Source organism: Periplaneta americana, chromosome 8 (genome assembly GCF_040183065.1).
Source record: "Periplaneta americana isolate PAMFEO1 chromosome 8, P.americana_PAMFEO1_priV1, whole genome shotgun sequence".
In the NCBI taxonomy this organism is placed as follows: domain Eukaryota; kingdom Metazoa; phylum Arthropoda; class Insecta; order Blattodea; family Blattidae; genus Periplaneta; species Periplaneta americana.
In genome coordinates, this window is record NC_091124.1 from 19071545 (window position 1) to 19098852 (window position 27308).

At 36.5% G+C, this 27308-nt stretch overlaps 1 protein-coding gene and 1 non-coding gene across 8 annotated transcripts in view; both read right to left on the bottom strand.

Annotated features, from left to right (window-relative positions):
• Nucleotides 1-27308, bottom strand: part of pyd (zonula occludens-like protein polychaetoid) — a 793103-nt gene that overhangs the window by 370623 nt on the left and 395172 nt on the right. Inside the window, exon 1 of one of the 7 annotated variants that reach the window (XM_069832502.1) lies at nucleotides 19947-20299. The exons of the other annotated variants lie outside the window; for them this stretch is intronic. Coding sequence (XP_069688603.1) covers nucleotides 19947-19970 — 24 coding nt within the window. The 5' untranslated portion in view covers nucleotides 19971-20299. Of the gene's footprint in view, nucleotides 1-19946; nucleotides 20300-27308 lie in introns of those variants that run through there. 7 annotated transcript variants of the gene reach the window in all.
• Nucleotides 8901-8973, bottom strand: TRNAS-GCU (transfer RNA serine (anticodon GCU)). The gene has a single exon. It is a non-coding gene; the product is annotated as a tRNA-Ser (tRNA).

The window sequence follows — 27308 nt, forward strand, 5'->3', positions numbered from 1 at the left end:
GTTTGTAAAGACTTCACTCAACGCCCTATTTAGTTTAGACAGATGATTTCAAACACGTTACAAAGAACAAATCACAGCCATAACAAAATCACAAAAAATTTCAAATAGGCAGAACACATCACAAACGCCAACCACACCTACAGTAACATAAATACAGACATAGAAATTCTACATATTCAACCAAAAAACCAAAAACTACACACAGTGGAACAATACGAAATATACAGACACACAAAAACATATTCCCATGAAATCCTCAACACACAACTCAACTTCAGAACACACACACTTTTTGACTCCACATTACACTACACAAACACACCCCCACAGGAAGCATAATCAGAATGCACGAAAACCAGGATCACCCAGTTCTGAAGTTATCCTACAACAGGCTGAAACTAGTCAACAAGGTAACCTAGTTTTAACAAGTGAAAGAAAGAAATTATATATTCCGAAGTGATATAGTGTTAAAAGTTGTGTAATCAAGATGTACAAAACATTAATTAAACAAATAACGTGTTTGAAGTTGTTCAGTCCAAATCAATTACTGCACAGGAAGTACTAGCTAAGGAATTTTCAGACATTGATTTAAATGAAGAGTAAATGTTGTCTGCGTCTGTTTGCACTGCTGTTCTTTATGTACATCGCAACGCTTTTCTTTTAAGGTATTCATGACCCTTCAAAATGGCTGTTTTGATCAAAATTTTGGGTTTTCGAACTTTTGTATTTCGTGATTCCTTGTAATTTCTACTTTACAAATATATATACTAGTTTATTTATGATATCTTGCTTCAACTGTCCATTATTAGCATTTTTCTAACAGGAAGCAGTCATTCCTTCAACCGGAAGTTACTGTCTGCAAGTGCACGACTGTCATTGAGTTTTTTTCTGTGGCAAGTAAGTTAAATTTGGCGCTATTTGTTTGGAAGAAGTATTTCTCACTCTATAAAGTTAATATTTCTTCCACAAGATGGCAATGTTCTTTATCTATTCAAAGTTTGTTTCTCGTTTTCCCATTTATTGATTTTTATGCATTTGTTTAATTTATAGAAATAATAACACCCATCAAAAAAGGCATATTAAATGATGTGTCATATATCAAATTAAAGGAAATTAAATCTTCTGTGTTCTGAACCAAAGAAAATTTAGAAAACTGCATAACAAAACATTTTGTGAAATAAATAAAAAATATTGAAAAAAAATATTCATCCTCGCTAAAATTAAAAAAAAATCATAGTTCAAAATGTATATGACATAACTTTCTGAGATTCCAAACATTCAACACATATTTAGAAATGTTCTGAATCCAAGAATATTAGTTTAAAATAATTAATTAAGAAGTTAGAATTAAAAAATATGTAAATTTATTTTGTAAAATAATGTTTCTGTGTATATATATATATATATATATATATATATATATATATTTATTTATTTATTTTAATTTTTCCCTACAGAACACTTAGTATTGGTTCACCAATGAATCAGTAAAAGGTTGAAAAAGATTGCTCAATAATTGAAGATTTTTATTCAAACGGGTCATAAATACCTTAAGGCACGACAAAAGTTTCTGATAGTTCAGGTTACAGTATAGAAATTCAATTAATTTATCTCAATGAATCTTATGTTGGATAATTTGAATTGTTATTTATTTTAGTAGGTTATTTTACGACGCTTTACAAACATCTTAGGTTATTTAGCACCTGAATGAGATGAAGGTGATAATGCCGGTGAAATGAGCCCTGGGTTCAACACCGAAAGTTACCCAGCATTTGCTCATATAGGGTTGGGGGAAAACCCCGGAAAAAACCTCAACCAGATAACTTTCCCCGACCGGGAATCGAACCCGGACCACCTGGTTTCGCGGCCAGACGCGCTGACCATTACTCCACAGGTGTGGACTAATAATTTGAATTTATCACCACATTTTTCACTCTTTACATTTTTAATGTGTAGCATATTAATCTGCAAGTGTGTTGTGGAAAAAAAAAAAAAAAACAAACAAAGTGTTGCCCGAATTATGGCGAATTCCGAATTAGCGAGTTCCGGATTGGAGGAGTTTCACTGTAATTCAAATATCACAAATATTGCCGTGATCTAAAGCAAAACTTCGTTATCTCGACATAGACAAAGCAGTACTACCAGCAACATGTGATTAAGTCCGTACATGTGTAAAGATTACTGGAAATCAACCGCTTCAAGACTAGTCATAAGATCCATTTTAGGTAATGACTTATGATTATTACTATCCACAGAGCATCTGAATCGTATTCCGATACGAGCACTATCTCGCAGTGATCGACCCAGCACCGCTGCTGAACACGAGACGTGAATCCTGCGAGGTAATCCCCCAATTGTGCAGGCAGGTCATGTGACCCCCGGCAATTATAATACTGCAGCGAGGGAGGCTTCACCGGCCCTGGACGGAGGGACTGCGCAGCCAGCCAGCCACCTTTTATAATAATATTCGGAACCGGTCATAAAAGCTTTGATGACCGCAGAGATCGGCCAAATCCCTCTACCCTATTACGCTAATGATCGTTCACTGTTATACACACACACCGCGCAGACAGAGTTCGCATTATCCAGTTAAACGTCCAAGAACAGGCCTCGCGGTTGCCTGGAAACAAATCACTGCCGACCCCGCTGTGTGTTATTATTATTATTATTATTATTATTACTAGCCGTACCCGTGCGCTCCGCTGCACCTGTTAGAAATAAATATAAAGTAATTACATAATTAAAATAGGACAACTTTTACAACAGCGCAAGATAATCTGCTTCGCTCATTACCCAATTTTTTTTGCATTGCATTTATTGCATATATATTTTATGTATTTTAACACGATTCAATTGAGCATAGTTAAAATTTGAATTATAAAATAATGGATTCCTAAGCTAACGTACTATTACTGCATACTAAATCAATACACTCTCGTTGTTTGTTAATTCTCTGAGATTAAAATATGAGTGTACATAAATATTATTTTAAGAAATACAGAAAACGAATGTACAAAATAGCCTATCAAATTTTCTGTGCATAAGAAGCTATTTTAATCTTATCTGTCCTCGATTTACTCAGACGTTACTGTAATAACATTATAGCAATATGTCCATCTAGAGAAACTACACTTTCCAATGGTGAAATAATAATTAATTATACAAATCGGTTAATTTAGCTTCTGATATTAGCCTACTTCATACAAACACAGAAACATTCTCTGTAGGCTATGTTTAATAGCTTTCGATTGTTGATGTCCAAGGCCCCTGTTTCGATTGTTGTTGTCCAAGGCCCCTTATAGACGAAGTCATTTGTTCTTAATTCATTGCACCGTCTTAGATGGCGTTATTTTAATTTTAAAACTCATTTATCTCACTAAATATCAGTCCTATCAAAATTTTGTAAAGAATAAAACTTATCGGAAATCAATTTTAAAGAAACTTTTGTTATGTAACATTTTTCACAAAAATCAATAATAAGCGAGATATTTCGATTTATTTAATTCAGGCCCCCTTATAACCCCCCTTTTAAATAACATATTTTGAATGCCATATAGCCTAAAATCTAAGTTACAATGAACTTAATTTATATTCCAATAAATCGGTTCAGCCATTATCGCGTGAAAAGGTAACAAACATACAGACAGACATACAAACAAAAATTTCAAAAATGCGATTTTTGGTTTAAGGGTGGTTAATTATATATGTTAGGACCAATTATTTTTGGAAAATCGAAAATTACCAGAAAAATTTCGGCTACAGATTTATTATTAGTATAGATTATTATTATTATTATTATTATTATTATTATTATTATTATTATTATAATTATTAGAGGATTAATTGACTTATTCATAGCTTATTTCATTTCATATGATGATGGAAGAGTGGAACAGAGAAAAATTCTCCCCGGCACCGGGATATGAACCCGGGTTTTCAGCTCTACGTGCTGACGCTCTATCCACTAAGTCAAACCGGATTCTCATCCCGATACCGGATCGAATCCTCTCACTTTAAGTTCCACCAATAGACAAACCTAAATCTTACAGCTAATTGTATTTAATTATACTCTAATTCAGGCATCGCAAAGAGTCACAAATTCATGATGCAATATAAATACTACCCGCTACACACAAATTGAAGACAGGAGTGGGCAGCATCAGTCGCAGTAAGTAAGACAGTAGAGGCGATGTATAACAAAAGAATAACAAGAGAAAGAAGGCATTACTACTTTTTAGGATTACACAATCTGATACGATTGGGTATGGATAATATTAATTTATTATTATACAGCTATTATGATAGTAGGAAAAATTTCCTGCTGGTTATATTTTTTAGTTGGTTATTTAACGACGCTGTATCAACTATGAGGTTATTTAGCGTCGATGAGATTGGTGATAGCTAAATGGTATTTGGCGAGACGAGACCGAGGATTCGCCATAGATTACCTGGCATTCACCTTACGGTTGGGAAAAACCTCGGAAAAAATCCAAACAGCCCAAGCGGGGATCGAACCCCGCAACTTCAGGCCGGCAGGCAAGCGCCTTAACCGACTGAGCCACGCAGGTGACTGGATTATTTAACTCGAAAAAAAAAATCAGTAACGCGATATCTGAATTTTGCTGTTATTTGTAAGCAAAAATTAGTTTATTGAATAAAATTAATTTATTTTGCTTTGAAATATTAATTCTACTGCTGGTCTCTTATTAAAAATTGGTTAGCCTTTTTTGGTATTATTTGTGCTATTTTTTTTGTAATAGTATGAATGTTATAATACTTCTTGCATAAAATGTATAACAAAAACCAGCTTTATTTCAATGGTCAGTATTTCGAAAACAGCATTTTGGCGCTTGGTCTCTTATTGCGAAACTCCGTGCAATTAGTAGTATTGTTCACGTCAAGCCTTGTAATATCTACTGTATGTCAGTTATTTACTTCTTTTATAACCTGTCAATACTGTAGTAATTTTACATGTAACATCACAACACCAAAAAAAAAAAAAAAAAAAAAAAAAAAAAAAAAAAAAAAAAAAAAAAATCATCCAATAAATTAACTCATTTTTTCAGTGAGAAAGACTGTGATCAAGAGAAGTAAGAAATGCTAAGGTAACAAAAACTATCCCTGTTCTGTATAATATTTGAAGTGTTCAGAGCCATAGTGGGCCAAGCGCCATTTATTAAAAACGGAGAAAGCAGGGGTTTTAAATGATGAAGGAGTGATGGAACGGAGAAAAATTCTCTCCGGCGCCGGGATTTGAACCCGGGTTTTCAGCTCTACGTGCTGATGCTTTATCCACTAAGCCACGCCGGATACAATCCCGACGCCGTTTAGAATCGTCTCAGATTAAGCTCCATCTCTTGGGTTCCCTCTAGTGGCCGCCCTCTGCACTACGTCATAGATGTCTATGAACGCAGGACCGAAGTCCATACATGTGTTGAGGTGCACTCAGATGAGTGACTGATTGGCCGGGATCCGACGGTATGGGCGCCGTCTTAAATCACAAAGTGATATGATATTTCCATGCAGATATTCTGCGTTATCACATGATGAAAGAGTGATGGAACGGAGAAAAATTCGCTCTACGTGCACCTTGTTTTCTACGGTTTTAGTAAATGGCGCTTGGCCCACTATGGTTCTGAGCCCTTCATTTATGCTAGTTAATTCTGCTTCTTGTAAATATATAAGTAGATAAATAAATAAATAAATAAATAAATGTCTAAAAATATAACAAAAATAACAAGAAACGACGTATTTTTAATCTATTATTTGCATGCATGATATTCATAAAAATGTATAATCATGTTGTGGTCATAAACGATTCCAAACAGAGTTTACGTAATTCTAGGGTAGGTACAAGGGTTAAGGAAGAAAATATCCTGTAGAAAAGACTTGTATTTATGTGCGTTAATATATTTATAGCTACAGAAATACCTGGGAATTATACTGAATTAGAATTCTTGGCGCATGGCTGTAGAAACAATGTGACAATACCACCCACGAAAACCCAACACGTGACAAGGTTTGCAATGACCAGGACGGAATTCGGGTGGGATCAGGTCTTCCACACGGCTTTTATAATACGCAGTTCTGGAGTCTCAATGTGGCTTTGCTTTTATCAAGCTCTCGCATAACACACGATTTAAGCTCAACACGATAATTCAATTACATTCACACCACTTGGAATCTAACCAACGACACGAATTCACCAAGAAATAGTAATAAATAAGAAATGCAGTTCTGTGTGCAGGCTACACAGACCGGGTTCAGAAATACGACGTACAACAATGATCTAAGCCTCCTAGATTGCCACTGACAATTGAAAGTACAAATTTGTCTTAAAGGGGCAATCATTCGTTCTTGAAAAAAATTAGTGCCGCACCCTGTTCATTATTTTGGTATTCGGTTACATATAGGGAAATGTAAGTAGCCTAAATCTGAAGTATATACAGAGTGATTCACGAGGAAAGGTAAAAAATTTATGATGTAAATTCTGAAGTCATTCTGAGTCAAAGAGTTCATATGAATATGGGTCCGTTTTCGAACGGTTACGGAGATATGGCTCTTTGATTTCACAAAAGCTTCTGACATTCCAATGTATTAACCCACATTTAGAGATAGATAACGGACAAATTTAAAGTTTATATTCACATATGCATACATACCTAATATTCTAGACTTCGGGGTCGATGTTTTCGCACATTTTCAAGGGTACCTCCTTCTGCTTCAATGCACTGTTGCGCTCGGGCGTGAATCGCGCTCGTCGCTCGGGAGAGTTGCTCGTGGCTGTTCTTTATGCCGCATCCAAAAAAAACGGTCGATTAGCGCCTCTCTCGTTTCCTCCTTCCTTTGCTATACTGTCTTTCATCCAACCCAATTGACAGTAAATTCTCTTCGATGTGGTATTCTTTTGTTTGGAAAGCGTCGTTCATATTCAGCAACGGCACGCAAAGAACTTCCATCGCACAAACCGTAAACATGCGCAATATCGGCGTAAAATGTTAAATGTTATGTTTTATTTAACGACGCTCGCAACTGCAGAGGTTATATCAGCGTCGCCGGATGTGCCGGAATTTTGTCCCGCAGGAGTTCTTTTACATGCCAGTAAATCTACTGACATGAGTCTGCCGCATTTAAGCACACTTAAATGCCATCGACCTGGCCCGGGATCGAACCCGCAACCTTGGGCATAGAAGGCCAGCGCTATACCAACTAGCCAACCAGGTCGACAATATCGGCGTATTCTGTAGTCGAAAATTTATAAGGTATTTTGAAAAACACAACTTAACAATTCCGATAACTGTACCTGTATAACTACTGTACTGTAGGTAGCTGACTAAACTGCTGTGAACTAAGCAATATTGGTATTTGTGTTATGTGCTGGTTCTGTGTCATTACATCAGACACGGGCAGGCGATTGGACATTTGTAATGCCCCACCACCCGGTTTGTTTCTCTTATCTACATCGCTCACAATGCAGATTCTTTCATTGCGATCGGTGACCTTGTCTCACGTTTTCACATCAGCAGCATATGGTAACGTCTGATTCACGTTGGAGCTCTAGCTCCGCCGTCGTTCGAAAACAGACCTATGTTCATATGAACTCTTTCACTCAAAATTGTCTAAAATATCGTATCCTAAATTTTTTACCTTTCCTCGTGAATCACTCTATATTTAAAAAAAAAAAACACTTCATTTTGGTGGACCATCGACTTCGTCATTCACCAAAGGATCTATAGTCCGGATCTTAATTTATCCCTAAGATGTAAAACTATACTATTTTCTTCCTATTACTATATACGGTAGTTGATTATAGTGATTTCCTAGCTGTAAGGTTTAATTTTCTTTTGCCAACTTCGTTTCGAATTTAGGTACTGACAAATACTACAACTGGAAATCAAGCTTTTGGTTTAACGTACCAACGCTCTACCAACGCTCCCGGGTTCCATACCCGGCCCCGGAACAATTTTTCCCTCGAAATTATTCAGATCAACTTTACAGGGAGTTATACCTGAAAGCTTGATTTGCATAATACACGTCACTGTTCGTTAACAGAAAACCACAATCTAAGTCACACAGAGTTAGTGTGCACTCAACGTTGGTTGCTTGACGGTTGTCAGCCCACTTTGAGGTCTGTGGATATAGAGGGAAAAATTGGATCGGTGTCTGGTAGAGTTCCCGGGTAGTCAGTTGGTAGAGCGTTGGCACGTTAAACCAAAGGTCCCGGGTTCGATACCCGGCCCCAGAACAATTTTTCCCTCGAAATTATTCACTAAAACTGGAAGTTACTTTTGATTATGCCTTTAAAGAAGGTGTCAACATTCATGAAACGAAAGTTACTAGCAAACGTTATTTAAAATTTGAACGTAATTAATACTAACATGAATATTAGTATATGAGTAAAATGATTAATAAACAAACAGCATACATTTTAATTGGTATTAGGTTTTTGCATTTTACTGTCCATCCTACTATTATCTCCTGGCCTAGTTGCTTCATAAGTGGTTTCTTCTTCGTCTAGCTTGTGGGATTCAGACCTGTCTTCGGACAGTTGACTAAACAACATACTAATCAATTTCATGTGGTCAAACTAAATACATTTTTAGGTTGTAAATTATAAATTATGTTCTATTTAACAACGTGCAGAAGCTGTGAAAGTGTAGTTTTTCAGCCGCCATTATGCGTTGTCCTTGGTGCACAATGGGAGGCGAAGTAGGCTACATATAGTGAGAGTCACATAAGAGCAGTTCCTAAACAGCAAATATTGCCGTCTTGTCAGTGTTGCCAACTGTTACCAGATATCACACAATCCTACGTAGTAAATGACTTATTTACTTACCGTACTTTATTTTGGAAGGTTATTCTAAATAATTCAATAATTGAATAATTTCAAGGAAAAATTATTCTGGAGCCGGGTATCGATCCCGGGACCCTTCGCTTAGCGCGCGAACGCTCTACCGACTGAGCTACCCCAGGAACTATACACGACACCGTCACATTTTCCCTTTTATATCCACACAACTCACATGAGCTGACAAGACGCTAGAACTCAACTATGAGTGCACACAATACTGTGTGACTTAATTTGTGGCTTCCTGTTAACGTACCTCCAGTAACGAATGTATAGTTCCTGGGGTAGCTCAGTCGGTAGAGCGTTCGCGCGCTAAGCGAAGGGTCCCAGGATCGATACCCGGCTCCGGAACAATTTTTCCTTGAAATTATTCAAGCCTGCTTTACAGGGAGTTACTACTAGAATAATTCAATAATTTGTAACATATTTTCGTGGACAAACTATACGAGAAAGGGATCAAAATGTCAAGTATTTTGTCTGGCAATATGAAATTCATTGGTTTGACTAAACAACTGACTCACGAGACCTAACCTAAAAATATATCCTGTTTGACCACATTAAATTATTAGTACTAACTCCGAAAACTTATCTGATATACTCTTGAATTATAACCACAAAGCAACACATAAAATAACTATTATGTATTAATATTAATACATTATTAGTATGTTCAAATTTCACTAGCTTTCAGTAACCGGCTCAGAAATCTAGTACAATTTTAATTTCATGGAACTCTAGTACCGACAAATATTGTCGACATTTGTGTCAGCTGCCAACATACCAGTTACAAAATCACTACCATTTATAGTATTCGTCAGTGTCGAAATTCGAAACGAAGTTGGCAAAAGAAAATTCAACCTTCACACTAGAAAATCACCACAATCCACTAGCATATGTAGTAATGGGGGAAAATGGTTAGGTTTCACCCTTAGGGTATGAAGTAAGCTGACCCGGACTATAGCACCATACGATGATTGAAGTGGAAATGGTGTAATGGTAGAGGGAAACGGGAGTACCCCGCGAAAACCCATCACCAAGCACCGTTTTTGTTCACCACAAATACCAGTTGGATCCACAGGGATTCGAACCCGGGTTTACCAGCGTGGAAACCCGACACTCCAGAAATACTGATTCGTGTTTAGAGTCAGAGAACTATCACAATCTATTTAAGGCAGATATGTTATGTGCTTAAGAAATTTAGCTGATAAAATTATTCAATTCGTCAGATATTACGTCAGATGACTAGTTTATAGCGCAGAGAAAAAACCAGAAATTTGTCTGCTTTTTTTCGCTATTGCTATCGGCAACAGCGTTCAGTCGAGGAAAGTCTATTGAAAAAAAAAAAAAACATTGTTATAATTATTGTTTTGAGTCTGGTACACGCTAACGTAGACTGTTTCTCTTTAGGTACAGAAATAAAATATACAACAAAACTACTTAATTTTATTTAGTGAAAAAGAGTGAAATCATTTGCCCTAGGACACTAAACAAATACGTACCTTTTGTGAAAGAGGAAAGAATCATGCAACACCTTTTATTTTTTTTTTTTACGGAGGGACTGATTTCTATGAATTCGTCCATGATTTTTACAATATATTCAACAAAAAATGTCAGCGTTTACTATTTTTATTTTATTTTTTCCAAACTCTCAACTCTCGCTATGAACAGATACGTATCTTGCGAATAGTTTACATGCAGCCAACAATGCGTTAGTACACAATACGCCCGCCACACGGCGCCTGTAGTATAGTAGAAATTCAGATACGATCGGGCTTGTTAGCAACGCCGTGCATAAACAAACCGATTGTATCGTCGCGTCGCCATGAACGCTGAAGGGCTATGAACGCTTCTGAAAGCGCCTGCCTGTCTTCTGAAGCGAGCAGGACGGTGTTGATATTATGTCGGTTCCATAATGGAATTACATTCACAAACCTCTGATTTTGTTGTCCAATGTTACAGTTATAGGGAAATATACAAATAAAAATATTCACAGAACTTTACCGTTAACCTTACAATATATTGAGTGCCCTTTTTGATTGGAGTATGCTCCCGATCACGCGGGGATTTCGATGCCGTAAAATGGTGAATCCACTGCCTGCTGGATCGCATTTTAGCCTGCTTACACTGCCTGCTCAATCAGCGCTTATGTGCGAGTAATTAAAAAAAATTATTTCGCCGCTAAGTGGCAGGTAGTGCCCACCGCTATTAACATTATCAGTATATGTAAAGTACCGTAAAATAATTAGTTACGACGTCCTTAAGTACCATGTAGTTCTTTTCGAAATCTTGAACTCTTCTATTTCTTCGTACCTGTCGTCTCCCTTCACTTACCTTTCTTCCCACCATAATCTGAACACACGCTCTCGCCATGAAACAATACTAACAGTACCATCCCATCGCAACTCCTCTTACTCATCCTCTTTCACAATAGCCCTGCCAAGACTCAGGAATTCGTTACCTGCTAGCATCAGGAACTGTCGAAATAAAATTGAATTCAAACGCAAACTAACTAGGCACTTGGTCAGTAATTGAGGCTCGTTCAGACATGATTTCTTGTAAATAGCTCTCTTAATCTATCACAAAATATTCCAATATCCGGTAATTTCATCATTATACAATTGTGTTATCCAGAAATGCATATAGAGTGTTAGTTGGGAGGCTGGAGGGAAAAACATCTTTGGGGAGGCCGAGACGTAGATGGGAGGATAATATTAAAATGTATTTAAGGGAGGTGGGCTATGATGGTAGAGACTGGATTAATATTGCTCAGGATAGGGACCAATGGCGGGCTTACGAGAGGGCGGCAATGAACCTCCGGGCCCCTTAAAAGCCAGTAAGTAAGTAAGTATACAATTTTGTTATTCTAGGTTTAATTTGTAATTCAGTACTTAGGCCTACTGGCTTTTAAGGAACCAAATATTTTCCTAAGAACCTTATTCTCAAACACCCTTAACATTTGTTCCTCTCTCAAAGTGAGAGTCCAAGTTTCACAACCATAAAGAACAACCGGTAATATAACTGTTTTATAAATTCTAACTTTAAGATTTTTTGATAACAGACTGGATGATAAAAGCGTCTCAACCGAATAATAATAAGAGGCATTTCCCATATTTATTCTGTGTTTAATTTCCTCCCGAGTATCATTTATATTTGTTACTGTTGCTCCCAGGTATTTGAATTTTTCCATCTTCTTCAAAAGATAAATTTCCAATTTTTATATTTTCATTTCGTACAACATTCCCGTCACGAGACATAATCAGATAATTTGTAATTCAGTAAATACAAAAAATATTCTTTGTTCTTAACTTCTATGATAAATTGTCTAGCTTTCATTAATCAGGTAATCTTTTCGAACTTCGATTTTTATTGTAATTGTAAATTTAATATTAATCGTAATTTTATTATTCATATATAGTTGTAATTCCCTGGTAGTGGGGCAGAGTAGGCCTGATGGCCTTATCTATACCAGGTTAAATAAATAAATACTACTTTTAATACTACAAGGGCTTAGGAGAACGATGGCCCAGAGTGTCCAGATCCTTCCGCAATGCTTAATATATAATAATATTAATACTGAACTTAAAACTTATTTTTTTTTTTTTTGGAAGCGATACTACATCCAAACACAAGTTCTAATTATTAACGGGTTTGTATCTTATAATAAATACAGTTAGGCTATACAAGTAGACCTATGCTTACTTTAGGCATTTACTAAAATTATCATTAAAATCAATTATAACGTACCTTTTCAGAAAACCCATTCGGACGAATTTTCTTTAGGCAAAAAAAGAGGACATGTCTGGGAAAAAAAGGACGTATGGTAAACCTTAATCTGGTGATGTTATGTGTGCTTACTTACTTACTTACTGCTTTTAAGGAACCCGGAGGTTCATTGCCGCCCTCACATAAGCCCGCCATTGGTTCCTATCCTGAGCAAGATTAATCCACTCTCTATCATCATATCCCACCTCCCTCAAATCCATTTTAATATTATCTTCCCATCTACGTCTCGGCTATTTATATATATATACACACACACACATTTAAGAAAATAATCTGCCCTCAATGAGGGTGACCATAAAGATCCAGAATAAAAGCACTACAGAATAATTTAGAAAGACAGGAATTGTTTAGTAAAAAATTCAGAGAAATGCAAACCCAACAGAATCATCAATGGCCAAAATATAAATGGTGATGTAGTATTTGGATTGAATCCTTAAGAATATTCAACAAAATTTTTTGAATTTCAAAAAATCGGAGACCGAGTGCTTTTAAAATATTCCATGTGATTTTAGTAAGTGTGCCACGTGCACCAAACAAAAGACCAGAAACACTCCACTGACTAGTGGGAATGTTATATTTCTCACTTAGGTAAGGGATGCAGGACTCATAAATGGATTTCTTCTCCTCATCGACGTGTTGTGCCTGCAGGGCATCCCTCTCGAACCGGATTGTAGGATCAAGAACTAATCCCTTAGATTGAGTCCTGTGGATGGCTACAATATCTGCTCTTCTGTTCGAATCTAAGAATATCCGTTTTGAACTACCTCAAACAAAACCATTTTTTATCTACAACAAATGGAGCTATTTTGATCAGCCCATGTGCCCTTCTTTTTCCACCAATGAAGCATCACAAACTCTGCATTAAAGACTAAAAACTACGGTGTTTATTGCCCGCTGCGGACCCGACGTGTTCCTTAACAAGAACAACTTTCCTACAGTTTTTGTATAAACAGATGCGAGGGATGCAAGGAGGGTGCGGGCCTCGTGTAGGGGTTGCATTCTGGTCACGCTGTATCGACGAGCTGAGATTTGGACCGCGGCCAGAGAGGAAAACACGCACGAGCAATCTTCCTCAACGCTGTCGTCTCCACCTGGGACGAAACGCAAAATTGTGACATAAACGCGGTGCATCTCGCAGATGAACAACGGTGCACGTGCTTCAGCAAGCAGGGCAGGACCCACAGAGTTCCTGCTTACTTTATGGAAAACAAATTATTCGCTTTGCTTAGGCTGGGTTCAAATCCAGGCCTCCCTATGAGGTAATAGTCACTCTATCAAGAGAAATAAATGTATTCTAGTGAAAAGAGTTTAGATGCTAACACATAGGATATTACAAAAATAAACAACAAATAACCTAAAAGGCGCGTGTCATATCTGCGTGGTCTAAGGTGCCATGACAAGAACAAGCGTTCTTTTAAGCGAATTTGAGGTTGACACGAAATGTCTATGTGAGCTCCAAGCCTGGTGGCCACTTGTCTCACTCGGATTTTCACAATTTCGTGTGAAGAAACAAGAGAATTTTCAAGAGGGAAAGCCGAAAATGAACGTAACCTAATATAGTCCGACCATCGGATCTGTGCCCCCATAAAATATGCGAACTGAACCCTAATTCCTTCTCAGCCTCGGTAATTCATTTCTGTCCCTGCATTCCTATCTCTCTCTTTTATATCTCTCTCCCTTTCTGTCCCCCACTACTCACAATTTTGGTCTTCTTGCGGGACAGTTTACAATATGTGCACTTGCAGTCCAGTGTTGTCAACTCAACATGAATACTGAAGCACGAAGTGGCGAAAGAAATATTATTAAGCAAGTACGTAATAGCATTTTGCGATGAAGAGAAACAAACAGGTCAATATCTGTTTCCTATACATCAGGCACCGAAAAGAGCAACTGATATCACAGGTGAGGCTTCTTTTATTTACAATTGATTATGTATTAAACTTACTTACTTACTTAACTAATACTAATACAACATTTTATGTAATTTATATACACAGGTCAGAACTCCTAATAAAGAAAATCAGGAGAGAGGGAGTCTGTGCAGGAGATGAAAAATTAGAATCACCAGAGAAGAACAGACCAAGGGAACCTTTAATTATTTATTGTAGATGATATGAACCCATGTATTTTAAGAAGAAAGATACAAGAATTTTATACTGTTCAGAAAGAAGTTTCAACATCGAAGAAATTACTGAAGCTTGCGAGAGAAGCAATAATTTTCAAGGTTGGAGAGAAAAACTACGGAATGTGATTCGAGACATGGGATTTAGGTTTTAAAAATGAAGAAATATAAGATGTATTTTGATTGAAAGAAAGCATGAAGGACCAGTTGTTTATGACACCGTTTGACGAAAGTTTGGCAACATCCCTATTCGGCAAGGTTCGTGGCCTGCTGTTTAACGTGGTGGGAGGAAAGCGGGTGGAATGGAGTGAGTACAGGCGTTAACTTTTCCAAGAACGACGACAGCGCTGAAGGGGCACATATCCGATGGTCCGACAATACTTAATAATACAGTGGGGTTCACGTAAGTGTATTTCCTAAAAAGATAATGTGGCCATCTTTCCGATGTTGCCAAGTGTTACCAGATTTCAAAGCAGGTAAAATCACAATGATATGTACTGAAACAGTAATAATATTTATTTATTTATCTACTTATTTATTTACTTATTCATTCGTTTGTTCATTCATTAATACGTCCGTTCAGTCGTTCATTCATTCATTCATTCATTGATATAATATTAAAATATATTCTGTCTGGTAATATTCATAACTAGAACCCGGATGTTAGCCAAATGCCTTTTTAAAACTGAGTGTATTTATGAAAGACCTTACTTACTTACTGGCTTTTAAGGAACCCGGAGGTTCATTGCCGCCCTCACTTAAGCCCACCATTGGTCCCTATCCTGAGCAAGATTAATCCAGTCTCTACCATCATATCCCACCTCCCTCAAATCCATTTTAATATTATCCTCCCATCTACGTCTCGCCCTTCCCAAAGGTCTTTTTCCCTCCGGCCTCCCAACTAACACACTATATGCATTTCTGGATTCGCCCATACGTGCTACATGCCCTGTCCATCTCAAACGTCTGGATTTAATGTTTCTATTTATGTCAGATGAAGAATACAATGCGTGCAGTTCTGCGTTGTGTAACTTTCTCCATTCTCCTGTAACTTCATCCCTCTTAGCCCCAAATATTTTCCTAAGAACCTTATTCTCAAACACCCTTAATCTTTGTTCCTCTCTCAAAGTGAGAGTCCAAGTGAAAGACCTATTAGAGATAAATACGTTTCCACACATTTGGGGACGATAGACCCAATTTTTATTTTGCCTTTTTTGCCTATTTTAGCTCCCGTTGCCTATTTTAAGGTTAAAGCCCTTTTTTAGCCTTTTTACGTCGTTATTGTACATTTTCCATATTTTTAATGTATTTAAAATAAACCGCACATAAATTATATAAAAAAAAAAATAAAAAAATAACGGTTGTACAAATTAAAGATATATATTCATCTCACACAAATATGTGCTAAGAATCTTATTCTCCAGCAATACATATGTTTCCAATAAGTCGTAAACTTTTCTCCCCTACCGATTCCATCTTTTATGTCACTTAAAGATTTTTGAACAGTATGATCCTCAATGCTCAAGCCACTTCGGGGTTTACCAGCGAAAGAAAGGGGATGCGGGAAGTATTAAAAGCAAGTCTCCAGGTCCCGTTACTGTTGTCGCTTGCATGCACAAGTCACGCGTACTTTGAAGTCTCTAATCCCTTCTCACGCCTCTCTTTTTGAGACAATACACAGTCGGTTTTGCCTCATTGCCATTTATTAAATATTTAAGAAGAGACATTAGTTATCAATGAATATATTTATGTCAGCTCCTATCTTTAGGTCATTTTTCTCACTTCACTGTAACAAATTGAGATCGAATTAATGAAAACAAAATAAGTTACAGTGAATTTAACAGCTTCCAAATATCTCACCTAGAAACACAGGAACACTTTTCTTTTTAATCACAATGATTGCAATACTAATCTCCAAACATAAATTCTACAAGAATCATCACGTGAATGGAGTCTGTAGAGCAACTAACACGCTTCGCTATGTTCCATGCATTTCATCGTCATCAGTTTTTATCAAAACCGCAGTTCTGAAATGAATTTTGTCAGTGTTTGCTTTCACTATAATAATTTAACTTCACTGCACTGTGTGGCATCAGACAACATGGTCATAGCAATAATTGCTTGTGATATGTGACCCCAAATGTAACTGCATAAAAACAAAAACCTGTCACTGCAATGTATGTCGAAATGACCATCACAACAATTAACGTGCGCGCTCCCGTTTCGCTTTTTGTTTTCAACGGTTTTCTCGAAACAAACGAAAGCTGTGTTTTCCTACATTCTTGTTACAGTTTTTACTTTTAAAATAAACATAGGTAGATCGGATTGACTGTTCAATTTCTGAGAAAGTATTTCGAAGATATGTCTACAACTATTAAACATCTCGCATCGTCAAAGAAAACACTGACACCCTTCACTTACAAGCAAACGTTCTGATGGGGGCAGATAAAAATGTTAAATTTTTTTCTTCCACCATGTTAATAATATCAAAAGAAGTGCTTATACAAATTTTGGCCACTCGAACCCAATTACGAGGCCGTCCAGAAAGTGATTTTCCCTGGGGCCGTTTATAGAAAAAAACACAATTGCATGGAAATATTTATTGAAACAGATACAGCAATTGTTGCGCTATTTGTCAACATATCCCCCACTGGAACAGAGACATTTGTCATACCATGGGATCAATTTTTGTGTCGTAGAAGTCAGCCGCCTCAGATCGGAACCAGCGTTAGACTGCGTCTGCACCTCTCTCTATCGATCCCATGATATGAGAAATGTCTCAATTCCGATAGAAAATATGTTGAAAATAGCTCAACAATTGCTGTGCCTGTTCCAATAAATTTATCCAATGAAACTGTGTTTCTTTTCTGTTGACGGCCCCTGGCGAACTTATTTTTTACGGCCCTCATAATTGCGGTCGAGTGGCCAAAATTTGTATAGAGACATCACTTTATTTTTACCAACATTTTTAACATTAACCTGGCTATACTCGGAAACACTGTTACCCCCTTCCATTACAGGAGTTCGGTGTTACTAATGCAATATGTAAACAAACAACAATGTAAACAAAACAATGACAGCCTTATCTCTACCAGGTTAAATAAATAAATACTAAATACTAATCATTTTACTAGCGATTATATTCATTATGTAATGTCAACTTTTTTTCAGCACATTTCTAACCTAATTTATTCCTGAGAATTTCGTGAGCACTTCCGTAAGAAATCCCAATTTCTACAGCTAACTTCTTGACCGACTTATTAGGACTTTGCTGCATCCTTTCTCTAGCATCTTCTACAGCATCTTCTGTCATCTTTGTTGGCCATCTTACACTTTTCTTCCTTTCTGTACACACTTTTGCTCTAAATTTATCTACCAGATTAATGATATTTCTACGAACATATTCCGTAATGATATAATCAGGAAAAAAACTGCTGTTCATATTCGGTTACATTGTAATTCCAGTTTCCATCATCGTCCTTCATACCTACAAACAGTAAAACAAAACTCTTGTTTAAATAACGCTGTTAAGTACCGTACCATATTATAGGGTACCGTACTTTCGGTAACTCTAATCTTCACTTGTGCTCAGTCCACACAGATAAATTCAGTTGTGCTACACACTGTACCTGTGTGAAAATAAACTTCAATAAAATAAGCTCTTTCTTCTATAGAAGATGCAACATATTTCTGAAACACACTGTACTCTGCTAGCAACAGCGGCCGTAAGTTTGTTTGGCTGACGTTAGCAAGAACATTAGTGAAAGGGGTGGGAGTCAAGTACATTCAGAACCGCAGGTACAATAAAAATGCAAGTAAAAATAAAATGATGTCCCTGTATAAGCACTTCTTTTGACATTATTAACATAATGGAAGAAAAAAAAATTAAATTTTTTATCCGCCTTCATCAGAACGTTTGCTTGTTAGTGAAACATTTACAGCAAAAAAAAAAATAAATAAATAAATGCAGCGCATGTAGTGTCTGCTACTGAAAATATTAAGAGCAAGTTGGCCAATGCTCTAAACTTAACAAAAGTTGTAAAGTTCTTTTTCAAACACCCTGTATTTACCGACTATCGGTATAGGGTACAAACTATCTACACAAGCCAGGGACTATCTGTAATGCAGAATTAAGGCTGGTTCACAATAAACCGGAAACGAGAATCGGAACGAAAACGAAAACTGTAAAATTGTTAAAATGTGTACATTTAAATGTGAGCATTCACAATTAACGAAAAGCTTACCGGAGCCCGGGCTCGGGAACGGAGAGTTGGCCAAGTTTCAACTTTGGCGTTCACGTTTCCGATCACAGCCCACTAGATTCAATCTATTGCCTTCTAAAAGCTATTTTGTCGTCGTATATTTTGTAGCAAGAAGACCGTGACATAACCTATGCATTATTTTGTTCTGTGCTGTGCATCATGGAGCAAGTTTTATTTGATGAGATTCTGATATTGAGTGTTGAGGAAAATCGTCACGTTTACGATAAGCGGCGCGCCTCGTATAAAGATGAGAAAATGAAGGAGAATACGTGGCTTTCAATAGCTGCATCTTTGGACACCGATCGTAAGTGAATCATATTTTATTACTGGTTTGGTTGTATTACACACTACATATTCATGCTTCAATTCAATAACTACTGTTGTGTTCATTTTTGTTCTATTACAAATGTTTCTTCTCTAATTATTTTACGTTATGGTAGACTTAAAATAGGTTGTGATAATAAAGATACATGGGCATATTTATAGTACCGTACCTAATGAAATGTTTCAGTTGAAATTTCGAAGTTGGTTAACCTGTGTTTATGTTGGCTGCCTTGTACTCATGAGAGAACGCCATTGGTCAATTATACACAAATAACATCAGAATGCGTAATATCGACTTTACATATCGTTATTGACATGCATATCGATATGCATAGTCGTCTACGTTCTCGGTTTATTGTGAATCAAAAATTTTCATATTCACGTTCTCTGCTTTTCGTTTTCACTCTGGTTCTCGTTCCCGGTTTATTGTGAACCAGCCTTTACTGTGTCAAACATTGGAGGCTCTTAGAGTGAGGCCAATGCAAGGCAGGTTGCGTCGAGCAGCCCAGTGTGAACGCTCCTTACAGAATGTGGTACGCGTCTCAAAGAAAAGAACTTGATTAAATAAAGACAGGCCCAAGGTCGAATGGCGGGTGCAGGCTCTTACCGTCTGAGTGTTGACATACTTCATGGTGACGAGGCACAGCTGATCTGCGTCCTGCACGGACCTGCGCAGTACCCGCCTCCAGGCGGTGGTGCATACTAATCGGTCGGAAATCCCCCGCAGCCAAATATGGTCTTCTCAAACGGATGTCGATTCTCCTGGCACATCACACAGGTTCATCCACCCCACTACCACATCACTGCACACAATTACTTCTTTTTCATACACTGCTTGAGTCTACACAGCACCAAAGTTATTAGATTTCAATCACAGCAGCGCCAAAAACTACAGACTTCGTCACAGAAACTCAACTTTGTATTGATACTGCATTTCCGTTTGAGTACAATAGCGATTTTCATGACAACACTAACGTACATTTATATTAGAAATCCAACAACTGTCACAGCCACTAATTCAGTAACGTTGATAGATCATGCAATCATCATAATAACTAGTAAATGTTAGACCTATATGCATTTTCTAATACTTTTCAACCATAAAAATAATTGTAATAGCAACTGCAGTTTCCAAAGTTTCTCTTCTGTGTATGGAATATGAAATTATTCACGAAACAACAGGAGTTCAGCCTGGTTCATTGGTTGTACTACAGGGGTTGTATCAGCAACAGAGTCCAGACTGATTGTCCACTGTTGGCAGTATACCGCGGTTGTCATAGCAACGGAGAATTGTCCTAATTACCCATTCTTTGCCGACACCTGAAGTTGTCATAGCAACAGAAACTTGGATAACATTTCATTGTTAGTATAGTACAGATATTATAGCAATATAATGTTACACTTGATTTCCCACTGTCGAAAAAACGATATAGTCCGGGTCAGCTTACTTCATACCCCAAGGGTGAAACCTAATCATTTTCCCCCCCAATTACTACATATGCTAGTGGATTGTGGTGATTTTCTAGTTTGCAGGTTGAATTTTCTTTTGCCAACTTCGTTTCGAATTTCGATACTGATAAATACTACAAATGGTAGTGATTTTGTAACTAGTATGTTGGCAGCTGAGACAAATATCGACAATATTTGTCGGTACTGGAGTTCCATGAAATTGAAATTGTACTAGATTTCTGAGCCTGTTACTGGAAGCTAGCGAAATTTGAACATACTAATAAATAATTAATTAATATCAGTATTAATATTAATACATAACAGTGTTATTTTATGTTCTGCGTTGTGGTTATAATTCAAGACTATATTCAGGTAAGTTTTCGGAATTAGCCTAGAACTAATAATTTCATGTGGCCAAACAAAATACGTTTTTAGGTTAGATTTCGTGAGTCAATTGTTTAGTAAAACCAATGAATTTCGCAATTCCAGACAAAATACTTGACATGTTGATCCCTTTCTCGTATAATTTGCCTATGAAAACATGTTACAAATTATTGAATTATTTAGAATAAACCTTCCAACATAAAGTACAGTAAGTAAATAAGTCATTTAGTACCAAGGATCGTGTGATATCTGGTAACAGTTGGCAACACTGACAGGACGGCAATATTTGCTGTTTGGGAACTGTTCTTATGTGATCCTCACTATTGTTGCTATAACAACTGAAGTTTTGTTACAGTCTCTGTTGCTTTACAACTACAGGGGTTGCCATAGCAACTGAAGCTCAAACCGATTCGACATTGTTGGTATACTACAGTTTTCAAAGCAACAGAAGTTTTACACTAGTTCTAAATTACTGGCAGAGTTGTCACAAAATTTACTTACGATATTCACTAACTGTTCTCACACGAGATCACTACATTACAACTAACAACACGGCATTAGAACACATCAGTTCAGGGACAACAGAAACCTTCTATTGATATTTGTCCCACAAAGCCAAGAGGTCAATTTTGAGAACTTCACAGCTACAAAAATAAAAATTACGTAGGGTGAAATCGAAGTCGTCCTTGTGTAAAGGACGTTCGGAACGGAGTTGCTTCACCTTCTTACATCACAATCTGTTGAGGCTCACAAGGAACGTGAAGGCGAAGATTCCGATGACATGGAGACTCGAAGAAAGGAATGCAGACACTAAGCACTGGGCAGAGACGGATAACAACACGTGTGGACCGCGCCGGGTTCGAGGCACTACTGGTATCGCAGTCGCAGGCCCACCCAAGGCTGTGGAATGCACTCACGGTAGCGAAGACGACAAGTGACCCTCCACCGCAGGTAACGGGGACGCTATTCACACACTGTGCCACAACTCGTGGTCCGACATGTTCCAACTCGCTCGTCTCTGCATTTTGCTTCTTACTACAGTATTCCTCTTTCCTCCGTCATTCTTTCCTGCCTTCTGTCTTCACACACTTTTGCTCCTTTTCTTTCTCACATATCTTCCCTGCTATTCTTTTTCATTCTCTTCTTTATCACAGTATTGTCCGTTCTTCTCATTCAGCTTCTCCTTTCACCCGTTTTGCTCATCTCACTGACCGTCCTTTTTCTCCTCACAAAGTCATTTCTTCGCAAATTATATTTCCATCTTATATTCCTTCCTTTTTCTGCTGCGCTGATCTTTCTGTTTCTTCGTGCTTCCAATTTCTCCTCATTCCCCTACGATTTTCTTCTCCTTATCCCTCTTCGTCCTAATCCCCTTCCCATTTTCATCCCGTTCCTCCTCTTTTACTGTTTTTACTCCTCCCCTTCGTCTTTTTCTCTACCTACTGTTTTTAGAACTTCATAAAATCCAATTTAGAACTTCTAGGAATTTCTACAAAATTAACAGTTAATAGTTTTAATTTAAGTAAATATTTCATTTTAGGTGTGATTTATGTACAAAGAACTGGTGCTGACAATGAATGCTACTGAACAAAGACTTAAATTCTATCAGTGAAAGAGATTGATTTCGAAAGGTCAGTTTCATTTCGCATAACAGGAATGCATTGAGGTGAAAACTAATTTGTAAGCTCTAGCCTAACGTGAATAACCTACCAACCCCTTTTATGTTAGGATGGACTTTTCCAAACGAACTCCGACTCCAGGAAATTAGGCAAAATCATTCTCTCACCTTCTACGACCAATATAGAACGAACCAGTGGTTGTTTGTAAGATATAATTTTTTAAAATTTAAATTGCTTTTTTTATATTTTTGTGCATTTTTGCATTTTAGTACCGGTATTTTTATTTTAAATATACGCAAAAATTAAAACTACGCTTTTGAGGCACAAACATAATTGTTAGGCATTTATAGAAGTTTATGGTTCATTTAGGCGTTTTAGATCCTGTAGAATTTTAATAGAGATGCTGTAGAATTTTAATAGAGAGATGCTTTAGAATTTTAGGGAGATCCTGTAGAATTTTAATAGGGAGATTCTGTGTACATGAAACGTAGAGATATCTGAATAACATACGTCTAGGACGTAGCAAACAAAATAGGTACGGAACTAGAAATCCGTTCCCTAATCATGACGTTACGTCTATAATATGGTTGCATGTTCACCTTTCGTATTTCTAATGCTGTATTTTAAAACCTGTGGCAAAAATTAACGTTAGTCAAATATTTTTCTGAACTCTGACAGCTCATAGTGCATTTTCGACTAATACAACGCAAGAAAAGCTTTTTCAAGACAATCCCAGTTTTCGACAATTTTAGTCAGCAGAATGCTCTAACAACAGCCTTCTGTTCTACCATCTAACCATCTATTTAGCACTTAACCCAAAACGTTTATTATACTCAAGTTCTGAAAATACAGTGAAACCTGTTCAAGACGGAAGTGACATGGTCCTAATTTTTTTTTCCGTTGTGGACAGGTTTCCGTGTTATTCAAGTGTGAAGTTGAAATGGAATATTTTATCATTTGTATAAATGAAAAACAAAATGGCATACCGCAAACTGTAGGAATTACAAAATATTCCTTTTACACTACTGACATTAAATCAGCTTCCTGTCGCTTATTTAATTGGTGAATGATCTTAATGAAAATCTCATTTCCTGTATAAATTATATCGTAACTCGCTCATTAAACATTATAAAGTTTATTAACTACACTAAATTTAATATCTAACACTATACTATAATACTGTACTGTATATCACAACACATTATTTAGTTGAACTAGAAGCCATCCATTAGAAGCCTTGAATTTTGGATTTTCTAATTTCTTTGCCAGTTCAATGGTTTGCTTTGTAGAATAGGTCCAGAAAGTGGCATGATGTTTGAAAGGGCAAGAAGAATCCACTCTCACAAGAGTTCATTTATTTCTATGTTACCAGTTGTTTTCTGTTTCCTTTTTATGTCACCATTATTGACCGCAAGCCACTCATTCATGATACGGCCTTTATTTTTTAAAGTGTTAAGTTACACGTGAGTTTTCCATTCCTAAATTTCAACATTATTTTCCATATGCTTCGTTTCTAATTTTCCTCGATAACTTTTACTTCATCATTTAATGATAGTGCAACATTTTTACGCAACTTTTTTAATCACGAAATCGCAAATACCACTTGCGTTCTACCCAGCTACGTCAGTATACAGGAGTGAAGCATTGAACATCTTTGGAGGGACTCGTCAGCCTAGTCAACACGGTAATAAAATGTATGACCACCAGGCCAACACATCCTCGCACCCTCAACAATTTTGCAAAGAAGACCTGTTTTTATCTTAGTGACCTACGTATTTCGTACATTCCTTGAAAGCACATACTGTTTCAAAATATAGTTCACATTAAAGTAGTGTGTCGAAAATATTATTTCCGTTTTGAACAGTAGCAGACAGTTTCCGTTTCCGCGTTGGACAGTTTCCGTTTTATTCAGAAAAAATTACACATAATACATACGAATTTCGCCGGGACCAATAAATTGTTCCGAAATAGACAGGATTCCGGATTATTCAGGTTCCGATTTGAACAGGTTTCACTGTATATTCTTCCTTTACTAACTCTACGATTTTCATTATCGTTCCCATCGCTTTTACTGCTACTAGATCACTACACCACATATTTCATAAATTATATGTTTATACAACACTACAGCAATAAAATTGTAAAGAATGTTAAATGATAAATATAATATAATATAATATATGTACACGGAGCGCATCGACCAGTTGCTTTCTGTCTTCAGTGAACTCAAGAACACATCCTCACTCATCATAGTAAGTTACAGTTCATACAGTTCTCAATCTAAGACACAGTCATTTACGTTTCTCTTATTAAATTTGTAAAAATTTGCCCTTTTAACAATCAATAGTTCCAACTTTTAACTAATAAACAACTGTTCCGTGCGCTTACGTACATATAATCTCTACACGAGATGTTCTGTAATAGATTCATGTGAATTATTAAGATCTTGGCATTAATAGGATTGAGATATGTATATACTTTGTTCTAGAAACGAGCATCATTGAATAATTTTTGAGTATAGATATTACATTTGATACTTTCTTCCCCACAGCTGTCGCCCCAGCTCACACCAAATATGGAAAGCTACATAACCATCAAACTGGACGACTGTTAATTCTGATCTTAATAATTTTAAAGCATTTTAGTTAATTTTATCATCAGCAATTGTAACATTTTATCACGGCCCATAGAGCCGCCTTGTATTTATATTGTAATTTCTGCCTTACAATTATTGATTTTAAATAGAAACATGTCTTTTAATTTTAACATTAATTGAGTTTACTTGTACGGCAACATAGTGTACTCACACCATACATATGGGCTTACTTGTTTCTGATGATGGCTCCATAGAGCCGAAAACGTTCAAATAAATATATATTATGTAACAAAATATTGTATAACCAATATATTTGTTAAATAAGGATAAGCATAGACGGCACATGTAATAAATTGTCATTTATAGTAATTAGCTTATCGGCCTCATCATGCCTCTTAAAATAAATGATAAATGTTATGTTTTATTTAACGACGCTCGCAACTGCAGAGGTTATATCAGCGTCGCCGGATGTGCCGGAATTTTGTCCCGCAGGAGTTCTTTTACATGCCAGTAAATCTACTGACATGAGCTTGTCGCATTTAAGCACACTTAAATGCCATCGACCTGGCCCGGGATCGAACCCGCAACCTTGGGCATAGAAGGCCAGGGCTATACCAACTCGCCAACCAGGTCGACTAAAATTGTAAAGGTATTTTTTATATTTATATTAATTCCCTTTCAAAACTGTACAATTGTACATATATGAACTAATACTAATACTTTCGTGAACAGAACTGTAGTAATTTCATTTGTAATATGTAAGTATGGGGTAATAAACTACCTACAATTTGTTGTACACTATATTTTCGTGGAACACAGCGCTCATAAATTACAGTTGAATTTACTTATAATGTATGCACCATGGAATAGGCCCCAGGAGAATAAAAACGTAACATATTTCGCATTTTAACACGCAGACCTAATATCGTGAGACTGATTATCTCTCATGAGACATGAGACTATCTCTCCCTAGGAGGAAAGAGAAAATATGAAGGGTTCAGAGCCATAATGGGCCAAGCGCCATTCATTAAAAACAGAGAAAGCAAGGATTAAAGTCAAGTGACTACCATAGTTTAATGAATATTGACATATCATTTAGTTTTAATGTGTATACTTTATATTACTTGCTATACGTTTCCATTGAATTATGGTAATAACTTCATTTTAACCCTTGTTTTGTGCGGTTTTAGTAAATGGCGCTTGGCCCACTATGGTTCTGAATCCTTCATATGATAGTGGGTGTACACCAACAAGAGGCAGTAAATTCAAGATAAAATTAACATATTTTTTTATTAGCTATATTAGATCCCTTTTATTGGTAAAGAAAACTGTTCAATTGTACATTATAGACTAATATTAATACTTTCGTGAACTGAACTATGGTAATTTCACTCTTAATATGTAAGTATAGGGTAATAAGTACCTATTATTATTATTATTATTATTATTTTACACAGTCATTACTTTATTTTTCCATTAACACTTATATCTAGGTAATTGTCATTGTCTCAATGTAACACATGCTGTGCTGATCATACTAATTGTACTATTCCTTTAGTTCTGAGATTATATTCATATCTATTAATTCTTTTTTTTTTTAGTTAATACTGTATACTAGAATGTATTTTCCTGTTTGTGATTATGTATTCAGTCTCTTTTTTATTATATATTTTTTTATTATTGTTATTTTAAAGTTAATACTGATTGTGTATATGTATTCAATCTCTCTTTTTTACTTAATTATGTTTATTATTATTTTTAAGTTAATATTTGTATACCGGTATGTATTTTTCTGTATGTGATTTGATCCTGGTTGAGTGCAAGAGAAGGCCTGATGGCCTTAACTCTGCTAGGGAAAATAAAAACTATTATTAATATTACAATAATTTATTGTACACCATATTTTCGTGAAACACAACGC